The 26,313-nt window shown below is 37.6% G+C and overlaps 2 protein-coding genes across 12 annotated transcripts in view; both read left to right on the top strand.

The window, feature by feature from the left end:
* Cngl (Cyclic nucleotide-gated ion channel-like) overlaps nucleotides 1-26,313 on the top strand; it is a 489,773-nt gene that overhangs the window by 429,111 nt on the left and 34,349 nt on the right. For 9 of the 11 annotated variants that reach the window (XM_074092447.1, XM_074092444.1, XM_074092442.1 and 6 more), the window contains 3 exons: nucleotides 6,148-6,297; nucleotides 7,050-7,191; nucleotides 8,854-9,051. In XM_074092447.1, the coding sequence (XP_073948548.1) occupies nucleotides 6,148-6,297; nucleotides 7,050-7,191; nucleotides 8,854-9,051 (490 nt within the window). Of the gene's footprint in view, nucleotides 1-5,292; nucleotides 5,344-6,147; nucleotides 6,298-7,049; nucleotides 7,192-8,853; nucleotides 9,052-26,313 lie in introns of all 11 variants that reach the window. The other 2 variants (XM_074092446.1, XM_074092452.1) reach the window with 2 other exon arrangements.
* LOC141430838 (uncharacterized) lies at nucleotides 12,349-16,822 on the top strand. Its single transcript, XM_074091700.1, has 2 exons — nucleotides 12,349-13,381; nucleotides 16,709-16,822. Exons 1-2 carry the CDS (start codon nucleotides 12,543-12,545, stop codon nucleotides 16,713-16,715), a joined length of 846 nt encoding a protein of 281 aa, XP_073947801.1. The 5' UTR covers nucleotides 12,349-12,542; the 3' UTR covers nucleotides 16,716-16,822.

Below are 26,313 nucleotides of genomic sequence, written 5' to 3'. Positions count from 1 at the left end.
GTTGAACAATTTGAGAAGCTGAGTCGTTAGTATAATTTTAATTCATAATGTAGTTCTCGAAAGATTTATCTTTTAAGCACCTAATAATATTTCCGCTTTATTCGTTCCTTGTAAGAATAAATGTTATTAGTAATGTTTATTTATAAATATTTATAACGATCGGTGCTTAATCCGGTTTTTTATTTATTTTGAGAGCTCGTTATAATCATACTATGCTTTGATAAGACAGATTATATGGGATTTAATTTCACTTATCCGTATTTTTAAAAGAATGCTAAGTAGCACCTGTGGTCTAATCCAACACATCTTAATATTTTTTTAGTGACAGATATCTAACTTAAACTCACAACATTTATTGAAATAAAAAACACACAACAAGACACAGTAAAACATAAATAGAAGAAGAGAGAAAAATTAGAGACGTTGAGCTTCTGTGTTGTTGCATTGTATCTGTGATACTGTCTCTGTTTATTTTGCCCCAATAAAAACAGACGACATCACGTATAGGTATCTGTCAAATAAAATTGACCAATGAGTGATGAAACAGGCCCTTAGCTTCCCAAGAACATTGACAATTCTAAACAGCTCCTTAAACTTTATAAAGCTGTCGCTCTTTCAGTTATCCATGAATGTTTAATATGACAAATGGAGGAGACTCCCGGTCTCTGATTATTGATCGCCAGTATTCTTAGCTGACATTGACATTTAATAGTATTCTAGTGCAACTATACCTCCAAGCGTTTTTAGATCAAACATGATCCTTTTGGAGTTTGCACTGTCATGGTCCACCCACCATTACGTCTCGTATTTCGTTTTCTAGATTCTTTTACCGTACAACGACAAAACCAACTAGACACTGGCAAAATTTTCCCCCAATGGATTTATCCATATTTATTTAAAAAACAACAACAATCCTTGTGGGGTTTGCACTGTCATCGTCCATCTACTATTACCTCTCTTATTTCGTTTCCTAGAATTTTTTAACTGAATGACGGCAAAAGCCACTGGATCCACATACCAACTGGATTTTTGAAAACTAACAACTTATACCAATTAGCAATTGGTCTAAGTAACAAGTGGTCTAAGAAGCAACTAGTCTAAGAATCAACTGGTATAATACTTAATTTTTTTAGCATCAGTAAGAAGGTAAGCGATCTTGACGTGTATTTTTATTGAAAAACACTTTTGAAAAATATGCCACAGCAAATATGTAACAATTTAAATAGCAAGGACATAATGATCATTGCATTATTTTGGTATAATAAGTAATAGTTATTGGTTTTTTTTTTTCAAAACGTTTTTCAATAAAAATACTTGTCAAGATTGTTTACCTACCCTTTTTCTAATGCTAAAAAAACGAAGTATAAGTAGCAAGTGCTCTAAAATGTCAACATAATAAACCCTCTAATTTCTGTAATTGAATGATACGTAAATTCAAGAGTTTCGGAGCTCTGTTTAATGAAAGTAGTACAAATGTCATGCTGCTCTGCGAACTGGCATCAGGACGTCGCACGGAGAGCAGCTGCGCGTATTTTACATAAATATAATATTCAATTATTCATGCAGTTAATTTGCCTGCCCTTCCTGCCGCTTAGAATACAATATTGAGTTAAGAAATTTCATTAATTTTTGGGATTTAAACTAGACCTGGATTAGCCATATCCTATAATATATTATGAAAATATAAATATACAGTCAATGTTTGTTGAAGAAAAATAAAGAAAAAAATATATATATTTCAATCAAATTTTTATCGGTTTTCTCTATGCAGTAAGTATGGCGTTACACACTTACTTTCTCTGTCTAATCTTAAATTTTAAATGTTTATAACTCTATCATATGTAAAAATAAAAAGATAGATAAAACTTTTATTTGGTACTTTAAACATACACAATTCAGATTAGGTACAGATACAAAACATCAGTCCAGATTGAATATATTTTTTTACCATGGTATGGTATAACAACATTTGATATAATTTCAAATGATAGGAGCTTCACAGCCTTACCTAGAAATAAACCTAACGTAAACTAACCCAAAGTACATCAAATCGAATTAATAACAATAAAAATAGGTTACGTTGATAAATTTCATTATATGAAATGAAAATAAGATAAATAATTACATCAATTATTCAATTGTTGTTATATCCTTCGTCACGCACCGTTAAATTGCTATGCTGATTTATTTTGTTTTAATCTACTTAACAGTTACGTTAAGTACCTGTTTAATGCCTACACATTTATGACGATTTGTGATGACTTATGGCGCTGAGACGTGGTCCTTGACTGTTAGCCTTTTAGAGAGGCTTAAAGTCACGCAACGAGCTATAGAGAGAGCTATGCTTGGAGTTTCTTTACGCGATAGAATCCGGAATACGGAAATTCGTCGAAGAACTAGTCACCGACATAGCTGGAAAAATACCCTTATGCAGGTTGAAGTGGCAATGGGCGGGCCACATCGCTCGAAGAACAGATAACCGTTGGAGGAGAAAAGTCCTCGAATGGCGACCACAAGCAGGAAGACGAAGCGTTGGCAGGCCTCCCGCCAGGTGGACTGACGACATCGTGAGAGTTGCGGGAAACCGGTGGATGCAAGTGGCGAGTTGTCGTTCAGTGTGGCGTTCTAAGGGGGAGGCCTTTGTTCAGCAGTGGACGTCTTCCGGCTGACGATGATGATGATGATGATGACCAAATTTAAATTATTTTCCGATTTAAGAATTTGTAACTTACAATAACTACAAACAAAGCTAAATGCATGATACCGTTTTTGCATAAATTGCGGGTAGATAGTTAAAACGTGCATCTATACGAATCGGTAGGCACTAGGACGTGCGTCATAAAAAAACTCAAAGTTCAAACCCCTCCGACCCCGATTGTCCAAAACTACGCGATCTGTAACATCCAATTAGTAAAAATACAAAAAAAAACAATGTGAACAAACTGAATTATTAAAGTAACTAGACTACTCTTTCGTGACCTGCTGTAATCAGCAGCTGAAGGGAATAAACAACGACGAATTAAGCTAACAGCTAGTACTATATTGAAGGCCCTATAAGTAGATACCAGCTGACATTAATTGTTGAGTCTCTGAGGAACGCTGTCATTAATATGTCCTTTTTAGATTTTTATGTAGGTTTTATGTTTTACATTTTACACTTTAAAAAACTATTTTGCCGACAAAAAGCTAACAAAAAGTAATTAAAATGCCGAAAAGGTTGGTTCGATTCAGTAAGAATTCGGTATTATATAGCTGATTCTTTGGACATAAATACAAGGTAATTTTTATTCCGATATTTACAAGGAACCGCGATGTATGTAAGCATTATCCTGGACACGTCCTTTGTACCTCTCAATCTAGAGAATGAAAATTTTGTACAGAGATTCTTTATACAACAATCTGGGGCTCTTCAAGGCTAGAGTGAATAGGCTGTTACTGAACCAGTGAGATACACCTTTGGCTTCATCTGCACTTAACATGGGGTGGGATAGAGGTCAATCACGGTCAGTTTCACGTTAAATAAAAACCTAAATGGAATCGCGTTAGAATTTTTAGTAAAATCAAAGAAGACAATTTAGTAAAATCACGTAATTTTAATTCAACTAATAGATTTGATACCGAACGGTGGCCAACCGAATCTTTTCCAACCAAGGTATTGATGGAATCATCGATAGTAACTAACGATGGAGCTATATTTTTTTAAATTCAATTTAATTTACAGATTTGATGGTTTTTGCTAGCGATCCCGCTTGTAAAGGATAAAGTTCAGGAATAAGTCCACAGAATTTAACAGTATACAAGACGGATGGAGTCACAACCAAAAACTGACGTTGCTTATATTTCGTCAGCATAATTAAACAAATGGCAGCTGTCCCTTCTCAGAACAGAACAGAGTTCTGCTAGGGGGGATACTACGATATTCGAAAATCGAAGTTTGTATCGTGCCGTCTCTCTCACTAGTATTAAATCATAGAAGCGTCAACGGGACGGCAAGATACGAAGTTCGTATTTTATACTTCGTAATAGGGCCAGTCTTAATTTAATCCCGTCCCACACGAAACTTTCACATTGAGCCATTTTAATTAATTGATATGAGCTGAAGCCTATTTTACGAAACAATCCATGGAAAAAACCAATTCTATTTTAACTTTTTATATTTTGCGATCAATTTAATCCTACACACTGGGTCCCGAATCACCCAGCAAAGTAGTAGGATAGGTAAACTGTAAGTAAGTCGTGAGCAGCATCAACTCAACACTCTCTTTAATTGACAATGAATTGTTAACAATCATATAATAATCATATCATGTAATATTTGAGATGATATATGGGATTTCGGGGATGACAAATCGATCTAGCTTGGTCTTACCTCTGAGAAAACGCTTATTATCGAGTTTTAGACCGAGCAAAGCTTGGTCGCCCAGGTGCTTTAAAAATATAACGTTAATCTCACTTATATAGTAGCCTCAACTAACTACATCCTGTAGGATTGATCTTGCTCACGTCTCCCGAATAAAGCAGCGTTTCCACCAGAGATGTGCGAGGATGTGTTGCAAGGAATACTTACGTTTTCCATTATTGTTTTTTTTTTATTTACCTGGCCTCGCTCCGCTGTTTCCACAAGACATGTGCTGTGCGCGGATATGTAAATGAATCGTTTCTATTGGTTAATGACAAACACATCCCTCGCAACACATCCTCGTACATTATTGTACGCTGGAAACGCTACTTCAACCAGTATGCTACAATTTTATAACAAACAATATAACACCTCGGCAACATCAATCGTAAAAGTTAGGGTCAATATCTTGAAGTATATTTAGACCATAACAGTAATTACATTAAAACCCACTGGAACACTGTATACGGCTTCGGTATCAGTAGCAATAGCGCGGGATCTCAATTCGCCGTAGACATAGCGAAGTGAATTCGGGCACTTTTACGAGTGTTTTTATAGGGGTTCCCCGGTAGTACTTATTGATTGTGACAGTTTGTTTGTACGTCATAACTCTCGTGGGGTCATTATGCGATTGATAAACTTGTTAGGTGGTATTTCGTTGCAGAAAATGTGACCATAGGCACCATAATTAAATAAGATTTCCCCATTTTGCAAATCTTAATTAACTTAAACCAGAAATCAGTTTTTACTACTAACCAATGTATCATTTAAAACAACGCTATTTTTTGTTTATTTGATTTGAATTCATCGTCACGTCAAAATATATCAGCACCTTATTTGTTACTTGCGTGCAATTTCCGAAAGAGTAAACCTAATTTTCCTAACCTGTCTAGATTGTTGAGCAAGTTATCGCCATTCACGACGAATGCGAAGCCAGACGATATGTAAGTGGCCACAATTGGCACCTTCTGCTTATCGCGAGCTTAGCTGCGAACCTAGCAACGAGCACGACCCGAACCAAGCCGATTACGAATGCCTGATAGTAAGTGATTGGCCTAGCTTTCGAGTCACCAACTGACCAACTAAAACAATAAGAAGACTATTTTGACAATATTGAAGAACGTTTCATGCCATCAAAGTCATTCCACATTAGCTAGTGACAGAAACAGCAGACGATCGATTTTTATCTATAGCAATGCAAACGGTCAAACTAAAAGACGATCGGAGGGGTTATTAAAGTGACTCTAAAGCCATGCCAATCGATAAAGCATTAACAACTGATACCTACGTAATTGGTGCAGTATCGCATCGCATATCACCAAGTTATATGTGCAAATTGCATAGTAAATTGTATTGATTAGTTCACGACCCTGCACAGCTGGACGAATAGCCGTCACCGTAATGCTAAATCATACACGTAATTTGAAAATTTGTACTGTCCGAGAACGATTTAGTGAAAGGCTGATTTATTTTATTATGTATGCATGTTATTCTTTTGTGGAGTCTCTTTGCCACAGTGTATGTTGAGGAAGCCGTGAGTTTTGGGCCAGCTTTGGTGATAGTCACAATCACATGCCGTATTCGATAGGGTCAAAGAATGCCAATTTATTTTTAAAAGTGTAATTTTTGTTTTGTGTTTTTTTGTTTTTCGCCTCGCTTTCGAAACTCACGGTGGGGAGGGTTTTCCACAAACAGATCACAACACTGTACACTACTGCCTCCGTGTAACACGAAACATCCCTTTGTAGGCGAGCGATCATTGCATCGAGCTCGTCAAGCTCTCACAAGTCCGTGCTGGACACAGAGCGCCCGGGATCAGACACTGACAAACGCGGGCATAAATGGAGACACGTCCAAGCTGTCATGGCATACTACCAGGCTCTCAGGAAAATAAAAAGGTTCGATTCGAGAGAGGACAACGGTAAAGCCGCCTCGTTGTCGATTGTTTATCATTGTTTGTTTATGATTTCCCACTAATGTGCTACCTTCGTCTGTGTCTAGGCCTTCGGGAATGATTTATTCACTGGATATGTGTGTTTTCTTGTGGATATTGTGTCTTACTAGTTCACCTTAAAGCGATTCTACTTTCCTACTGTCACTTGGGAGATCAATTCGTATTCAATGTTTTATACTTACTTGTTTAATTGCATCTGTTTGAACGTTTAAATATTTGAATAGATTTATTAAAATTTAGAATTTAAGCTCCTGATTTTAGACGCAGTTTAGTTCTAGTTTTAGATTCGTGGTTTCATAGAAACAGACTCACTAATATCTTACTCTACAGACATACTTTTTATATTTATGCAATTTCTTTATCTAGTGTGAATAATGCATAGCCGCATGTCGATACAGGTAGTTGTTTGTTTGCACGTATATAAATAACATTTGAGTATAAATAAAATTTACTGCAGAGCCACTATAATTAAATAATTAAACTCTATTTACTGATTAATTTGCATTTCTGTGTTCATTTCAAACTAACTCAAAATTAAATCTATTCTCGCTGAACTTGTTTCAAATTGGCGTAAATCTTGGACAGCAATTTGAAGTCAATCTTCCACGAAATTAAACTTTCTGACAGCATGGTAACTTTGCTTAGATAATCCAGTGTTCTTAACGATATGATTCCTAATTAGTTTGTGTAACGCAGAACAAAGTCCAACCAGCGATGGATGAAATTGCGGACGACGGTGCAACTGAGCTCGGCCATCCAGAAAAAGCCGCCTCTGAAGAGAGAAGACTCCTTCCTCAAGAGATTTTCCACCCGGCAGATACCGGAGACGCAGGAGACTGTGAGAATTTGCTGTTATCCCCTCTGCTTCTACATTTTGGTCTATAGCTCTAATCCATGTTTCTTAAAGGCTAGATATCTAAGATACATCCTGGCTTAAATGTGGCAACCTGCGACCGAATTTTTAAAAAATCACTCTGTAGCGTTTACGTTTGTAGACATGTTGGCTAGGTACGCAAAACTCCTCAGGCTTTGTATGCAATAATGCATGTTTAAAATTAATTCTTATTGTGTTTGCCGGATTCCAAATTTATGTCACGGCTTACTTTTATGGCTGACGTTAAATGTATTTTAAAACGTACAATGTCTTCACCATGAATATTTTACGATTTGAGTCATATTGCCCTGCACGCAATCCAAATGTCAAATGTTAAGAGCATGCCACATAGAACCATGTAGATGTACAAAAGTTATTCGAGAAAACCGTGGCGAAGTAATTAAAGTTGCGCAATTGGGTACTCGCTTACTTCGCTTGTTAGCTAATTAATAAGTACGATTCAGTTTTGAGCCTTCGCATATTAAACTCACGGATTATAATTAAAGCTACTTTCAAGTTTCCATCATATTAATTACGAGTCGAGTACAAATATAAGTAGTCGACCAAGTAAACGATTTATCGTTTTTTGTATTTCTATTGTCATATGATTTGTTAGTGTCAAATATGCCTAGTGCCATCCACGAAGACGCGTGATTTTGTCAAAATTAGACATTAAAGACATTGTAATAAGAACCACGGCACGCGTCATCGTGAATGACTCTACCTATAGTCTTTTACGTTTTGAAGCGGCGGAACTGGCATAAGCCCTATGGCGATAAAATCATTCCTTGGTTGACTCTATAACTCATCATATCAGCCAGAGGACTTCTAGTCTCAGGAGGCAAGGTCTATATTCATGTATGAGACTCTTTGGTTCATCCAACGACCGGCTTTGTGCTCTCAAGCAAATGGCTTCCCGCTAGATAACATGCGTGCACATAATGGGAGACCTACCAACACTTCGCCTTCCGGCACATGGCGCCGCTCCAGAATATTACGACCCTAACGGTCATTAGTTCTAAGAACAACGTGTCAAACATACTGATAACCCCACCTGATTTGATCTGCACACATTTATTGTGCATCAATTTGACATTTCGTATCTTAGGGGGCGGCAAAATACCATAAAAATTAATAGGGCGTGTGAAGTTCCCAATCCACATTGGGCCCGCGTGGGAACTACGGCTCAAGTGTTCTTATTCTGAGAGGACTGTGCCCAGCAGTGGGACGTGTATAGGCTGGGATGATGATGATAATTCTATAACAAAAAAAAATGTCGCACCTGCGATTCGGACCGATTACAATGAGTGCCCTAAATAATAGAGGGCGGCAAAATTTTCTTCCGCCTCGGGCGACTGATACCCACGGTAAGTCACGGTTGGCAGGCCTCCCAGTAGATGGACAGACGATATCATGAGACCAAGCGGGCGACCAGTGGATCCAAGTGCCCAGTTGTCGATCATTGTGGCGTTCTAAGGGAGAGGCCTTTATTCAGCAGTCTTCCAGCTGATGATGATGATAATTAATAATTTGAGTATTAGAGCATTAAATCAAATTATATCTTGAGGTACTGTGTCTTCTGTAACGAGCCAAAGTTGAAATCCAAATAAACCTAATTATCTACAGGTAGAAGACACTGGCTCTGAAGGTGCGACAGGCGACCATAGATCAACGAATCGCCAGCGCCGGAGGAAAGTTCGCGTACCACGTACAGTCGTCAACCCGGATGAGAACTTCTACTTCTACTGGCTGTGGGTCATCACGGCTTGCGTGCTGTACAACTTGTGGACGCTCATCGTTAGGCAGAGTTTCCCTGAACTGCAGGTAAGGACAATAACATCAGTAATAAAAAAAAAACTTTGTTCCAATCAGTACGTACAGTCACCAGCACCATATCTGACACAATAAAGCGTGCATAAATATCCTAGTTCCTACCTCTACATTGTAAGAACACACACCAGTCACACAAACCCATCCATCACTAGCACCACACTAAACTGTTCAACACAACCGTTCACCATGCTACATGCTGAGTCTTGCATCTGGTATACTACAGTATACCAGAACAGCAAAATAGCATACTAGACTGTATTACAAAATACCGAGCATATTATATTTGTCATTATGAAGAGATTAATTAACTGTATGATTTTGTTTGAGAGGCATTAGCCTGACGTTTGTTGACAATGCCATTTCATTAAGGAATATTTGAGTAGCGAACGATTATTTAACGCATTACGCAACAGAGACCAAAAAGCTGGGCGTTAATTTAAATTGCGATAGTTATTGTTCATCAGGAAAGACACGTGACACTCATGTTAATTAGTACATGAACTATTCGCTTTTTTATAAAACAACCCTGAGCTACGCTATACATTGTATACCACGGTTCATTTAGTTGGGTCGGTATGAGTTAACTAAAATTTTTACAACCGCTCGCTATACTAAATCAATCCTGAAACGAAATTATTTAACTTCTTTTCAGAGAAACATACATGTGTATGATATTATATACTTGTCACTTTTAGTTCATTAAGGTTTTTATTACCAAAAATATATGAAATGTACCGACGCTTACGATTTATAAAAAATATATAGATATATAGCTCGTAGGGTGTATCATTGGTGAAAAATGACTGTATAGATAAATTACCGAATATTATTTTTCCCCAGTATTTATCGTCCCGTTCGCTTTTTTCTCCATTTGATTTTTCCCCATTTTCTTTTATTTCCATACGTTATTACAACCACTAGTTTATTCTCTCACACGATTTAATTTCTATTCGTTTCTTTCGCTACATGCATTTTTTTACTAATCCGTATTGATCGGGTGCCCCTTGAAATGTCAACACACTATTTATCGAATTTCATTTCATCGAAATCAATTCATAGAATATTCAATACTAATATTTTCTCTTGGAGTAATTTCACTTCATCGACTATTCATTACATATTAAAACAATTATTAGAACAACAGTTCAAGGATTATTATTTCCTTAAAAACACATTTCATCAACTATTCATGAGACAGAACAACTAAATTGATATCGCTGTTTATTTCTTCTACGTATATTATAAAACACCAGAAAATAATTTAGGTCAGAACTACCACCTCAAAAATAAATCGCATACCAGAAAATTAGGTTAGGATAAGTTAGAATAAAATTGTGATCCTAAAAAATAAACCGGTACCAAAAAAATGGGTTAGGTTGGGTTAGAACCGCGACCCCAAACAAAAATAAATCCCTTGTTCCAAATCGCTGCCCGAAAAGTAGATTAGGTGAGGTTAGAACTGCGACCCAACAAAAATAAATCGCTACCATAAAAGTAGGTTAGATTAGAACTGCGACCCCATACGCTACCATAAAAGTAGGTTAGATTAGAACTGCGACCCCATCAAAAAATCGCTACCAGTAAATTAGGTTAGGTTAGAACTGCGACCCCAACAAAAATAAATCGCTACCAAGAAAGTAGTTTAGGTTAAGTTAGATCTGCGACCCCAATAAAAATAAATCGCTACCAGAAAAGCAGGTTAGGTTAGGTTGGGACTGCAACCCCAACAAAAGAAAATCGCTACAAAAATAAATAAATAAATAATTTTCATTCAAAAAAGTATAAAATAATAAAATATGAAATGAAGTTCTGCCAAATAAACTATCTATTAAATAATATTTCCAGAATTTAAAAATCTGTGATTTAAAAATACTTCTTTTAATCAGGTAATGAATATTCGATGAAATGAAAAAAAAGGGAACTTGACTTTTAACTGATATTCGATTAAAAGTTTGTCGACATTTCAAGGGTAAACCAAACAAAATCAATTAAAACACCCTATTTCACTGGAAAAACAAAAATTATTGATATATTATCATTTTTTTTTTTTTTTTTTATCTAAAACTATGAAGTTTTGAGCTGGTTTATTTGGTATATTGTGGAGTTACACCATCCATAAAAATAACAAGCCAAAACTCGATGGGGACAGAAACGCTTAGTCTATCCTGGCACGGCCTTTATTTTTTAACTAGCTTTTTCCCGCGGCTTCGCCCGCGTGGAATTCGGTTATCGCGCGCTGTTCCCTTGGGAACTGTGCATTTTTCCGGGATAAAAAATAGCCTATATGTCACTGGATAATAAACTAGCTCTATGCCAAAAATGACGTCGATCCGTTTCGACGTGAAATACGGACAAACATACAAACACAAACACACACACTTTAGCATTTATAATATTAGTATGGATATGGATATTTGGTCAAGTTACTTTTTTTAACAATCTAGGCACGGCAAGAGGACTTCGGATTGACAAATATTTATATATGGAGTAAAACGTATTTGTAGCCGACTTCAAAAAAAGGAGGAGTTTATCAATTCGGTTGTATTTTTTTTATGTTTGTTACCTCAGAACTCCGTCATTTATGAAACGATTTGAAAATAAGCACCAAATCAGGATCTGATGATTGGATCCTAAGGAAATCGAGGAAACTCTTCAGATATTGTAGGAATGCCTATGGAAATTTCGATATATTTATTAGTAACTCGTGCATGCTCTTGAAAATCATAATTTGGCGAAGTGGAACTGATGAAGACCAAATTTGGAGCGACTACTCAATAACAAGTACTTCACGGGTTGAATTTCAATTACTTTGACGCAGTTGCTAAGCAATTTAAGCTCATCGTAATTAATATGGTGAAATGGAACGGGTTAGAAGCACCAGGGCTCCTCAATAATTAACGTCTCTGCATCGGAAAAAGCAATTTTTCGTAAAAGGTGACGAGCAGTTGACATTAAACTATTGTATCTTAGATCTTTTACACTAAAAAGCGTGAAAAAAATAATATAACAAAACTAAACTAAACTAAAAATAGAACCGACTACTAAAAACCATGAAAATAATTTTCTAGCAGTCTGAAGTCGGTGCCTCAGCATGATCCAGCAGGAGTGGACCTCTAATCGTCTACCTCACCTACAACAATACGAGTATATTGGGCTTCAATCACTCCTGCTGGCTTATGCTGAGGCACCGACTTCAGACTGGTAATATATATATTTTTTAATAAATATATTCTTGTCCAGTCCCGACATCATTATTCGAACAAAGCGGTAAACTTGATGTGTATTTGTTTCGAACACAGAAACAAACGCGCGCGACTGTCATTCGGCCATATTGACATTGAGTAATAAATTAGCTTCCAAGTAAGTCGGTTGTATCATTTGCTCCATAGCTGCATACTTCTCATTGGCGACGATTTGTGTCTTACCCGCGTGTGTGTGTTGTGTGTGTGTCTTACGTGTCTTTAAAAATTTTTAAAAAAGTCATGTCTTATTTGGGGAGCCTCAATTCTTTCGATCATAATTCCCAAGAGTGGGAGATTTTCCACAGTCGTTTGCAGCAGTTTCTTATTCTAAATAAGATTGTGGAAGCAGGGACAAAGAGTGCGCTGTTACTAACGCATTTGTCCGACGAGACATACCGACTATTGAAGAACTTGGTGCATCCGCGGGACGTTGCCGCCGTCGGATACGACGAGCTGCTAAAAGTACTCAACGAGCATTTTTCACCGAAGAGATGTACGTTTGCCGATAGATGTAAGTTTTACGAGGCGAGGCGTGACGTAGGAGAGAGCGTCGAACAGTGGGCGGCTCGGATCAGGGGATTAGCTGTTCACTGTGAGTTCGGGAGCGCGTTGGACTTGTTGCTGACGGACAAGTTCGTGCTGGGGCTGCGCGCCGGCAAGGAACGCGAACGACTGTTCGAACAGGACGCCGCCACGCTCACGCTCGCGAAGGCCATGCAGCTGGCGCAGCAGATGGAGTGCGCGCAGCAGGCGCGCGCCTCTGGAGTGGACGGGACCGTCAAGCAGGAGCCGGTGTACCGAGCGGGCAGCGAGCGCTGGGGCGCCGGCGCCGCCGCCGCCGCCGGCAACCGCGACGCCAGGCCGAGGCTCTGCTCGGTGTGCGGTATGAAGAGCCACGACGCTAGCAAGTGCCGCTACAAAACCTACCGGTGTCAAGTGTGTGGTGTAAAGGGACACCTTAAGAAAGTATGCGTTTCTAAGAAACCTGACTGCCCTGTGCATAACGTCGAAGCCGAATTTTTGGCGCCAGAGGTTAATGAGTGCGTTGATTGTAAGGATTGCGAACTTCTGAGCTTGAGGTATGTTAATTATAAACCAATATCACTTAATGTATCTGTTAATCATACGAAACTGGATATGGAACTCGACTCAGGTTCGGGTACTACTGTTATATGTGACAAATTGTACAAAAAGCATTTTGCTAGTCTGCCATTGTCGAAAAGCGATCTGAAAATGTGTCTATACAATGGCCATAAAATCATGCCATTGGGTTTTTCTCAGCTAAAGTTGTTTATCTGAATAAACAACAAGAAATTAAAATTTACGTAATAGAAAATGGTGGACCCCCACTGTTAGGACGTGATTTTATGGCCAAGTTTAATTTGTCTATTGCTGTAGATAATAAATTTGTCGAACCAGAGCAGAACTCGAGTGAGGTATCCAAGTTATTGGCACGTTTCAGCAACTTATTTAAAGAGGAATTGGGTACATTTAATAAGTTCGAAGTCCAACTACAATTAAAAGAGAACGCGAAACCTAAGTATTTCAAGCCACGTTCAGTTCCTTTTGCCCTTAAAAATAGGGTAGAGGAAGAAATCGACAGGCTCGTTAGCTTAGGCATACTCGTGCCTGTTAATTTTTCGGAGTACGCAACGCCGATTGTACCTGTTTTAAAAGAAAACGGAAAGATTAAAATAGCCGGTGATTTTTCGGTAACATTAAACAAGGACATGGTTATCGATAAGTATCCTATGCCGCGCATAGAAGAGGTATTTGCTAAATTAGGTGGTGGGCAGAGTTATTCAAAACTGGATCTTAGCAATGCGTATAATCAGTTCGTTTTGTCTGAGAGTTCGCAGGCTCTTACGACTATCAGCACTACGAAAGGTCTATACAAATATACGCGACTTGTGTACGGACTCGCTAACGCACCGGCTATTTTCCAGCGCGCTATGGAGTCTCTGTTGCTGGGCATCGAGGGCGTCAGCTGTTGGTTGGATGACGTGTGCGTCACGGGGCCGACTGACGAGTTGCATTTAGCTCGTTTGCGTGAGGTTTTAACCAGACTTAGCGACGCAGGTTTAAGGTTGCAAAAAGAAAAATGTGTTTTCTTTAGCAGTAATGTAACCTATTTAGGTTACGTAATAAGTAAAAACGGTCTGCAAAAATGCACGAAAAAGTCGAAGCCATTAAAGACGCGCCGACACCTACAAATGTAACTGAGGTGAGGAGGTTTCTGGGATTAGTAAATTATTACCGTAGTTTCGTACCGAACGCTTCAAGCTTATTGAGCCCCCTGCACGAATTACTACGTTCAGGGTGCGAGTGGCAGTGGGGCCGGCGGCAGCAGGACGCGTTCGAGGCGGTCAAGCGGGAGCTGTGCTCTTCGCGCACTTCGACCCCGCGGCGCAGCTGGTGCTGAGCGTGGACGCGGGCCCCGCCGGGCTCGGCGCGCTGCGACCACAACGCGACCCGCACACCGGAGTTGAGCGCCCGCTCGCGTTCGCTTCGCGCTCGCTTAATTCCAGCGAACGAAACTACAGCCAGATACAAAAAGAAGCCACCGCAATTATATTTGGTGTAAAAAGGTTTCACCAGTATCTATATGGTAGGCAAGAACCTTTTATTTTAAAAACGGATCACCGACCTCTGTTGTCAATTTTCAAAAAAATAACGGGATATCGGTTATGGCTGCGTCGCGATTGCAGCGATACGCTATCATTTTGTCGGCGTATAATTACGAGGTGCAGTATATTAGAAGCGCAGATAACATCGTGGCGGATTTCTTTTCTCGTGCACCGTTGTCAGATTCGGAAAATACAGGGGAGGATGATATGTCCTTCTTGAAATTTTTAGATGCCAATGTAGCTCCAGTAACGTTACGGAAATTAAGGGAAGCGACGGCTAATGATTCGACTTTGAAAAAAGTGATTCAGTATATGAATCAAGGGTGGCCGCGAAAAATGAATTGTCCCTCAGTCTTGCCTTATTTCCAGTGCAAGGCAGATCTGGAAGTGGAGCATGGTTGCATTTTTCGAGGTCATCGAGTAGTTGTACCGTCGGCATTTCGAAATCAGCTGCTCCAAGATTTACACTCTGGTCATTTAGGCATAGTAAAGACCAAAAGTATTGCACGAAGTAAAATGTGGTGGCCCAAAATCGATGCCGACATCGAGCGGTGGATTGGTTCATGCGCCGCATGCGTGGCCGTGCGGCCCGCGCCGCCCGTCGCCGCGCCCGCGCCTTGGCCGCAGCCTCCCGCGCCGTGGCATCGGATACATATCGACTACATGTCCATTTACCAGAAGGTGTACTTAGTTGTCATTGACGCGTATAGTAAATGGTTGGAATGTTTGTTCATGAGTAATGGCACCACCACTCGAGCGCTGATCTTGAAGTTGAAGGAACTGTTTTCTAGATATGGCATACCGCAGGTTATTGTATCAGACAATGACGTTAAAATAAATTCAGTTGAATTTATACACTTTTGTTCAATGAATGGAATTCAATACGTCACGTCTCCCGTGTATCACGCGTGCAGTAACGGACTTGCTGAAAATGCGGTGCGCACATCTAAAAAGATGATTAAATGTATTGTAGAAACGACTGGGTCACAGGGTGAGGTCCATGACAAATTATTAGGTTTTCTGTTTGAATATCGTAATACGCCCCATTGCTCGACAGGTCAAACACCTGCGTATCTTATGATGGGTCGCAATTTGAGATCACGATTGGACCTTATTCTGCCTCAGGGTCAAAGCAAAGAAAACTGCGATGGAGCAAGTACTGTTCAGCATAAGAGTAGAATTTTTAATGTGGGAGAAAATGTCTGGGTAAAATGGTTTACTGATAGAAGGGAGACGTGGACTTTAGGTCAGATACGTAGCAAGATAGGCAACAGAATGTTCGAAATATACGCACATGACTATAAAACTGTGTGTAGGCGTCATCTCGACCAGATGATGAAATATAAAGGGATTCATTTAAGTTTAAGCAACGAGGGTGAAGGTTTTGATGGCGATATATATCTGCCACCGGCCGACGAGCCGTCATCGGTACAACCACCGGCGTTGCCGCCTCAATCCCAGGCGACGCCCGCGTCTCAGCCGTCACCACCATCGACTTCCCCGAAGGTGAAACCGCTGCAGTCAGATACACTGCCTGTTGACGTTATGAGTGACGAGTACGACACAGCCCTGTCGGGGGAGGACGAGACCAGCGCTGAGCCGCGCGCGCCGGCAGCAGAGGCGGCCGCACCAGTCGCCACTGTTAGCGACGCATTGCCTTCACCGCCGCTGCCTCAGGTCGGTAGGCCTACTCTTAGACCAAGGTCCAAAAAAATAGATTATAAGGTTTAGTGTTATCATTATGTTGTGTGTGATGTTTATTTGTGTTTTTCTTGTCAGGTCTTAAAATTGACGGTGGAGAAATGATGTGTATTTGTTTCGAACACAGAAACAAACGCGCGCGACTGTCATTCGGCCATATTGACATTGAGTAATAAATTAGCTTCCAAGTAAGTCGGTTGTATCATTTGCTCCATAGCTGCATACTTCTCAAAACTACATCTAATCAAATTTATTCAGTCTGTGCGCATTGATTCAATTCGAAAACCCTTTTTACTCGATTTTACTGCTTTCAACTTTGTATGATGAGAAACGTTTAGGTCCTAGATTTCAATGTTGGATTTTCGGATTTAAAGAAGCGGTTAGTTAAGAAAAGCTTTTCCCTAAAGATTCCCTTTTGGCTTTCCATTCATTGTTATTAATTTTAACTGGCTTCAATCATTACTGATTCCTCGTTGTTTCTTGAAAACGAATACCAATAATTTATAATAAGTTCATAGCTATTTTTGGCTTTGTTTTGTATGGGCTCTCTTAAAATGGCGACTAAAGTCAGTGTATTTTAATCTGATGTCAGTTATCTTACAAACTACTTATATAACTTTTATGTTTATTTATGTACAGGATGATTCGAGAGACGTGAACAGGACCTATCTTACTGAATTCAGTTAGTTAAGTCTATTGTTATAATCGTACCATTATTAATGAGATTAACGTTATTTTTTTAATGCTGAAAACAAAAAGTTATTAACTATTTACTAAGTGCGTGGGCACTCTGCAGTTAAAGGCATGGAGGTTTTATTTAAATACTAGCCGGTGCCCGCGGCTTCACCCCGGGTGTAGATTATTTTTTAATTTTCTAAATCGTCTTTTATAAGAACCTTCTCCTGACAATAGCAAACACAACAAAAAAAAAGCGAAATCGGTCCAGCCGTTCACGCGTGATGCCGTGACCAGGGGAAATAGGGATTCATTTTTATATATTAAAGATTATGGTGAACGATCTATTATCATTATTTAATTATTGAGGGTTAATATTAGCTACTTCTAGTAATCGAATCGAGTTTATATTTAGTAATGACTAGCCGTTACCCGCGACTTCTTCCGCGCAGAATTCCTTTATCGCTATCCCGCGGGAACTTGTTATTTTTCCGGGATAAAGACTATCCTAAGTCCTTCTCCGGGACTCAAACTATCTGTATACCGAATTTCGTCTAAATCGGTTCAGTGCTTTAGACGTGGTGAAGTAACAAACAAATAAACAAACAAACAGATTTACAAACTCGCATTTATTATTATTATAGTGGGATAGTGGGATAATTATTTATTATTTGTTTATTTAATTTCATGTGTTTGATAATATTTACATATTTTTTAACTATATTTATCCGTTAATATTTAGTTTTTCTTACTTATGAAATGAACTTATGAAAATGGTTAAACTGATCGAGTGATGCCATAATAATTATATGCTTCCGGATTGAAAGTTTCTTAGCAAATTTATTTCTGCTGGCGTTCGTGTCGTCATAGTTTTATATGTTTTAGTTTTTAAATGGGTTCCACTGAAAAACAGCGTTGCGGCTTGCCGTAACATTATGCTGAGTGGGGCCCATGCACTTTATACTATTTGATGTTATTTTTTTATTCTTTCCATCTAATGTATTTTTATGTGTATCAAATATGTGTAAATAAAATTTTCTCTCTCTTCTCTCTTATGAAATCCAATTGTTAACAATCTTGATTTAATGGCTAACTTAATCATGATTATCAAATTCATATATGGATATGGAGTTAGTATGGACTAACTATACTTCTACTATATTTAGTTACCTAGTTGGTTAATATTCCTTCTATTTACTATCCCTCAACTATATTTAGCTACCTACTTGGTTACTGGAGTATGAAATGATAATGCCGCGTCTAAGTTAGAGGTTTGGAAAATTAACATGTTTGTTCTCTAATCATAATGACGTGAGCAGAATACGTGACACACATAAATTAAATTAGTAAAATGACGTATTTAGTTAAAAAAAAACGTTGTTACATCATCAGACCGAAGACGTCCACTGTTGAACAGAGGCTCCCTCTTAGAAAGAAAGAAAGAAAGAAGACATTTATTCACTAACACAGAAGACACACATATACAGCAAAATTAACACAAATAAAATAAAAAATAAAAAAAATTACAGAAAAACACATGAAAATAGTAAATACAATATAAACAATGTTGTGTGTCCCCGCGAAAGTGAAACGGCCGCTGACTCAGCATTATGCCGAAGCGTTAAACGCCTGCAGCGCTGATTTTCTGCAGAACGGTCCTTAGAACGCTACCATACCGATAACTCGCCCCTTGCATCCCCGGTTGCCCGCGGGAGGCCTGCCAGCGCTTCGTCTCTGGTTCGCGGGTGCCACTCGAGAGGGTCTAGGGTTGAAAAAAACCGGCCAAGTGCGACTCGGACTCGCGCACCGAGAGTTCCGTATAAATATTTTTATTTTATGATGTAACTAAACATTTACGGTTTTCACAATTTTTCCTTTATCTGTGCTATAAGACGTTGCTTCGTACCAAATTTCAAGATTCTGATTTCACGGGAAGTACCCTGTAGGTTTTGATTCCCTTGCGAGTTTCGAATATTTGCGGAAATTTGCGTCATAAACGGCTGTATCTTTTGATTGCGTTGGCTTGGAAGTTTGACTTTTTCACAGCTCCAAGGGACAGTAGACCTGAGTATTTGATATAAATTTCAGCTTGATACCTCTACGCGTTTCTTAGAAAAAGGATATTGACAGACAGACGGACGGACGGACAACAAAGTGATCCTATAAGGGTTCCATTTTTTCCTTTCGAGGTTGAAACCCTAAAAACGGTTAAATGTTCAAAATAAAACCAAATTCGCCTACCGCTGGATAAAGACCACTTTTCTTTGACCGTCCGCTTGTATTATTTCCATGAAACTACTAAATGTCACACAGCAAGATGTCTCCTTCCCCATCAGGTTAATATAATTAAGAAAACCACACGACTCTGTAACCCACTTCAAACCGCCGCTATAGTTAATCTTGTTACCACACTGGAATATTAACGAGTTGTTTTAAAAACTTTTGATATCAACTAAGCTCAAAGAGATAACTTTGGATATCTAAAATAAACACGTCTTACTTTAGAAACTTGAACGCAATGAAGGCCCCAGTGGACTTACGTTTTCATTATTTCCCAAGACGGAGCTAAGTAAATACGAAACGATAGTAGGTTCTTAAATACACCCACGGGACTCACCCAGACCGAACACAGGTCTTCACAGCTCTAAAAACAGTACCTACTAAAGCGAATGCTAGACCACTTTCAACTCTAAAGCGAAACAAGTAAAGTTATCATGTTTCTTAGCGACAGTAAATGTCGTTTTGGAAACTATGTGTGCAAGAGTTTGAGTAAAACGTGGCTAACACAATCAAATTAGGTTGGTAAGTTCTTTGAATTGAAATGGATTAGTTTTTGTATAAAGACAATGAACTTTGTTGCAGTAAATCTCAACATTAAGTTTTATTGCTTAATGAAGCGATAGTTTTGGGATTTAACTGGGAATGAAACTCGTAGATATTGTTTGTGTAAATGAGTAGATACTTTAAAACTAAAGTGTCTTCCTTCTAGGGATGATACCCTGTTAATATAGGAAACAGTGCGGCTTGTTCGTACATTTGTACGGTTTGTACCTATTATTTTTGAGAACAATTTTGCTTAGAGACAATACTAATAAACAACTAATATTCTATCTAATTGCTTGCCAGTCATCCAATAATACGTAGGTAGAAAGTTCAGAAAAATTATGTACTTAACGTAAACTTTAAAAATATGGGAAACTAAATTTTTGTCATCATCATCGCAGCCTATTTACGTCCCAGTGCTGGGCACAGGCCTTCTCTCAGAATCAGAGTGTCAGTGCAGATTGAGAACTTCACACACATCATTAAATTGCTTTGCAATTTGTGCAGGTTTCCTCACGATGTTTTCCTTCTACGTAAAGCTGGTGGTGGTTTAGTAATGTTTCGGCGAATAACGTTTGGCAACCTGTTTCATTTCCCAACTGTTTAATATTTCTGAAACTGTAAATATTTCAGTATTTTTATAAAATTAACCTGACCTAACCTAAAGGGTTCTACACGATGGCCCTGAAATAAATCCTGAAATATTTACAGTTTTAGAGTTTGCGAAATGAAAAGTTGCGAAATGAAACAGGTTGCCAAACGTTACTTTGCGAAAAGGCAGTACTCGGCTGGTGGTACCTAAATTTCAAATGTAATTTCGCACAATCAAATCTTTCGCAAATCTTTATATACTTATAAGTAGTAAAACTGAATTAAATAAGGCACCTTCTTCACTCATGCCCTGAGCTCATGCTCATAAAATATATTATATTATTCCACTGGCCTGTTTCCCGCGACTCTGTCTGCGTAGAATTCGTTTATCGCTATCCCGCGGAAACTGCAATTTTCCGGGATAAAAGCTATTCTATGTCCTTTTCCGGGACTTATAACTATCTGTATACCGAATTTCATTTTAATCGGTTCAGCTGTTTAGATCATGATGAGGTAACAAACAAACAAACCATTCTCTTCTTTCTTATTTAAAAGTTACACTCTTATCGGTGTAGCCGAAGACTAGCTCTCCAATTCTCTCTACTCAAAGCTGCCTCCTTAACTTCCTTATACTCGTACGACGTGAGGGCTACCTTCTCTTTTTAACCGACTTCAAAAAAAGGAGGAGGTTATCTATTCGGTTGTATTTTTTTTATCATCATTATTATTATTGTTTATGTACCTATGTTAACTCAGAACTCCGTCATTTGTGAACCGATTTGAAAAAAAAATTTTTTCGTTCGTCTTCAATTAGGTCCCATAAGCACCGAATCAGGATGTGATGATTGGATCCTAAGGAAATCGAGGGAACTCTTCAATTATTGTAGGGACACCTATGGTAATTTGGATATATATTATATAGTAGTAACTCGTGCATTTGCTTTTGAAAATCATCATTTGGTGAAGTTGAACTGATGATGAAGACCAACAGTTGACCATCGGAGTTACTACGAGTAGCTACTCAGTAAGTAACTAGTATTTCACGGGTTAAATTTCAATTACTTTAACACAGTTGCTAAGTTATTTATGCTCGTCGTAATGCATATGGTGAAATGGAACGGGTGGTGAAGCACCATGACTTCAATAATGGACGTCTCTGCATCGGGAAAAACAATCTTTTGTAAAAGGTGACCAGCAGTTGACATTAAACTATTGTATCTTAGATTATTTACATTAAAAAGCGTATTTTTTTTTATATATAACCGACTACAAAAAACCATGAAAATAATTTTCTACCAGTCTGAAGTCGGTGCCTCAGCACGAGCCAGCAGGATTGATTTAAGTCCAATATATAGTTATAGTATGTATTTAGGTGAGGTAGACGACTATTTATAGGTCCACTCCTGCTGGCTCGTGCTGAGGCACCGACTTCACTGGTGGAAAAATATTTTCATGATTTTTTGTAGTCGGTTCAATTTTTGGTTTATTGTTTATATTAACAGACATTATTATTAACAGACTTACAAACTTTCACATTTATAATTTTAGTGGGATTCTTTACTTCCGCAGTTTTGCATTTGCCACGTATAATGCCGTACATTAATCCAATTCTTCGATAAAACAATGTTAAACTTCTATTCTTTGTATGACCCAGATAAACAACTTAACAGTAGCGGGGTGTAATAACAAAAGGCATTCGCCATGTTCAGCCCCATTTGTCTAATCTAATGAGCCGGGGGCAATCAGAAGTGAGAAGGGGAGGATCTGACAGCTTGGCTACCCGTGAGATTACTGTTGAGGTTGGTTGTGTGTAACTGGCTTTATGATAGTGTGACATGAGATTTGCATATTTAAAACTAATGCGTTTGTAAAATAATAACATAAAGTTTTTTGTTGTCTGTATTTTTTTGGCTACACATGCATTATTATCTAAACTACATATCGTCAAGAGAGAATACGTTTGTGCCATGTCTATTTGTTACCAAAATGGATTTCAAGTTAAGTTAACTATTTTAGATCATGAATAATCTTTTGCCCGAACGAGACGGGAATCGTTGTGTCAAAATACTTATTTTTTACTAAGTAAATTACATTAAATTTATACCATATCCGCGTTACGAAATAAATAGTAATCACAAATGTGTGCTATTTCCAGATATGGCATTAAATAATGCTTATATACTCCAATAATCAGTGTGACAAACGACATGATCTTTTACAATTTTGTGTCATATCCACTCTTAATAAATTCAATTAGTACCCACATTTTATTTTATATGTATAATGAAAATTAGATATACCCACTTTATTTATATTGATTATTTACATAAATAAGTTACAACTGCATTTCAAGATTATATATTATCCGTACCAAATTTCAAGTTTCGACCACTAAAAGTGGAAATCAAACAAAATGTTTGTGTTTAATATTCGATCAAACTACTAGTTTGGTAGTTTACGGGTTATAATGATGCTATTAACAGACAGACAAAGGTCAAAAGTTTCAAACAGATAACACCCATCCGTTTCTATTGGCCTTTTAGAAGGCAACTCAGAGTTTCTCTAGTATCTATCTATATGTACCTACTCTTTGTATAGTTTAGCATTATTTAGTGAGATCAAAAGTCTAGGTAACAACAAGGGCGTTTGTATTACTAATGCATAAAATGCTAAAAATGATAGTACGACCTCAGGAAATAAAGTCAAAGTCAAAATATCTTTATTAAATTTAAGCTATAACAAGCACTTGAATGTTAAAAAAAATCTACGGTTCGGAAAAACCTCTGTTGAGAAGAATTCGGCAAGAAACTCAACGAGGTATATTTTTTTAAACAGATTTACAATATTATTAAATGATATACATCACAAGTATTTAACACAACTTTATTTTAACACAGTAGGTTCGCTATTTGGAGGGATCGCTAATGCGTATCGGAATTATTTCCAAATATCCTTGTCCATGATATAATCAGTAACTTTATAAATGTTAACAAATATAAGAGATTGTACAATAAATGCATAAAACGTGAACAAGTTATACATATTTTGCGTGTGAGGAAATTAAACAGCAACAGTGCTAATAAATGTTCATTAACATACTATGTAGGTAACTACCTTTTATTTTCTCACTAGCCGTTGCCCGCGACTCCGTCCGCCAAGTATTCGTTTATCGCTATCCCGCGGGAGCTATGCAATTTTCCGGTATAAAAACTATCCTATATCCCTCCCGGGGACTCAAGCTATCTGTATACCGAGTTTCATCTAAATCGGTTCAGCGGTTTAGACGTGATTGAGTAACAAACATCCAAACATCTTCACAAACTTACACATTTATAATATTAGTAGGATGCATTGTTTTTTGTATTATATTATTGAGAATTGTCTAGTTTTATTTATTTGCCTGCAATGTTATTGCCTGCAAAGACCTTAAATTGAAATAGTGAAATCCACAGCCTTCTTCTTTTTTTGAACTTGGTTAGATCTGATTTTCTTAGATGGCATTGGCCTGTAACACAATAATAACGAATATTTCATCACATGTTCAACATAATACTATACATTCTGCGACTATACCTACGGGTAACCCTATAGTACCTAGTTATTTATAATTTAATCATAATAATAAGCTTGAAAACTTCCCATGGCATTAGATAAATATTAATTACCAAGTGATTACCTTATCTCTAAATCCAACATAATGATTCTGACCTTGATGCGAACCCTTAATTAACATACAATTTCCGAGGACCCAGGAGCACAATAAAGCGTCAATGGCGTCATGATTATTATATGAAGTGCTCTGAATGTGGATCAATTTAAACTTACTCATGCTCGTTAAAGCGAATTTAATCTTTACACTTAATAGGTGATCTTCCTGTTGATGCCTTCAGCTGCTGTAGGCTTAAATAGTGCCACCAGAGTTGAGGTCACGCACACATGTAATGACAGCGGAGTTTTGACATATGATATACCTACTCATTCATTATCCATTTATGCAATCAGTTCTTCATGTAGATGTGTGTGTAATCATTCACTTCAACTCTCTTCACTTCAACTACGTATAAGGTAGGTAGGTATATCGTTTTTGGGGTCCTGTACTCAAAGGATACCCTTGATGCCCAATTACGAAGCCTCCGCTGCACCGCTGTACAAACTGAACAATACATTTAAATGGCTCTTTAAAAAACATTTGTTAGTAATTCTTTCATAAAACAGTGATTGTCGCTGTTGTCAGTGGTGTCACAATATTATGTAATTGAAACAATATAGACATTTGTGCAATTTTAATTACATATTATATTATTTTATGTTCATATAGAGACTGCATGCTACAGGCAAACCGTGAAAACAGTTTTGCACGGTTCTGTGAAAAAAAACTGCAGTTTTTGTATATGTCAAATAAATTATTTTCATTAATTCATTTATACTTATAAATATCTGCTCCGTCTGTCAAAAGCAGTATTGATTGAATCGGTAGAAACTTGAAATTTGGACGGCAATAGTATTTTGAACTCTGATTGAATACATTCGTCTATCAATGCAGTTGAATACAGTTCAACTAGTTTCTGTCCATTATTCGATATTCTAAATCACTGTCTCGAAAGCAGACAGTGAAATTGAAAAGAGAGTGAAAGAGACAAACAACGGTTTCATTTTGTTTCAAGTCTGGTGTACCTATGTAGAGGAATTAAAGTTTTTGATCCACAGGGTTTAGGTGATAAAATAGAAGCTCGTCTCTTAGAATCTAAAACTTTTGTTAAGTTTACACTAATAAACTTTCATTCATTTTACACTTATCTAAGAGATAAGAGAGAGATTTTTAAGTTTTGTAACTTTTTAAAGGTTTTCTACTGCGTCTAATTTACATTTAAATTTTCCATTTAACTATCTATAATAAGGTGTCGGCACCACTGACTTGGAAACAATTGATGTGTTTAATAATGTTCGCACGCTTCTTCGGGAAAATGCATGCATACAAGATCCAAACAAATGAGAAAGAAAAAGAAAACCAATCTTTTGACCAACATTATAGCAAAATAGTTTAAGTGTACTAGCATTTGAAAATAATACAATACAATAACTCTTTTTATTGCACACCAAAACATAGTAAGCAGTACGGAAAACACAGGTATACATTATACACATAGATTATAAGTGATTTAAAGTCAAAGTCAAAATATCTTTATTCAATTGAAGCTATACTATACCAAGCACTTATATGAATGTCAAAAAAATCTACCACCGGTTCGGAAAAAACCTCTGTTGAGTTGAGAAGAATCCGGCAAGAAACTCAACGAGGTATATATCTTTTTAAAACAGATTTTATTAATGATATCTATCCATCACAATTATTTAACACAGCTTTATTTTTAACACAATAGGTTCGCTATTTGAAGTAAGGGATCGTCAATGCGGATCGGAATTATTTCCAAATATCCCTGTCCATGATATAATCATTAACTTTACGCCTTAGATGTTAATGTCTTCGGATTATGGACGTTTGCGATTCGTTTCGGGAAAAAATCCAGACAATAGACTAGAAACACTGAAAATTAACTTAGTTAATTTTCAATTAGCGCGGGAAAAACCTTAGC

The sequence above is a fragment of the Choristoneura fumiferana genome, chromosome 9, assembly GCF_025370935.1.
Source record: "Choristoneura fumiferana chromosome 9, NRCan_CFum_1, whole genome shotgun sequence".
NCBI lineage: Eukaryota > Metazoa > Arthropoda > Insecta > Lepidoptera > Tortricidae > Choristoneura > Choristoneura fumiferana.
Note: the sequence above shows the minus strand (reverse complement) of the source record. Positions and strands in the feature narration are given on the sequence as shown.

Excerpts from the sequence above, each read along its gene's own strand:
- LOC141430838 (XM_074091700.1), top strand. The coding sequence starts at position 12,543 with ATGTCTTATTTGGGGAGCCTCAATTCTTTCGATCATAATTCCCAAGAG.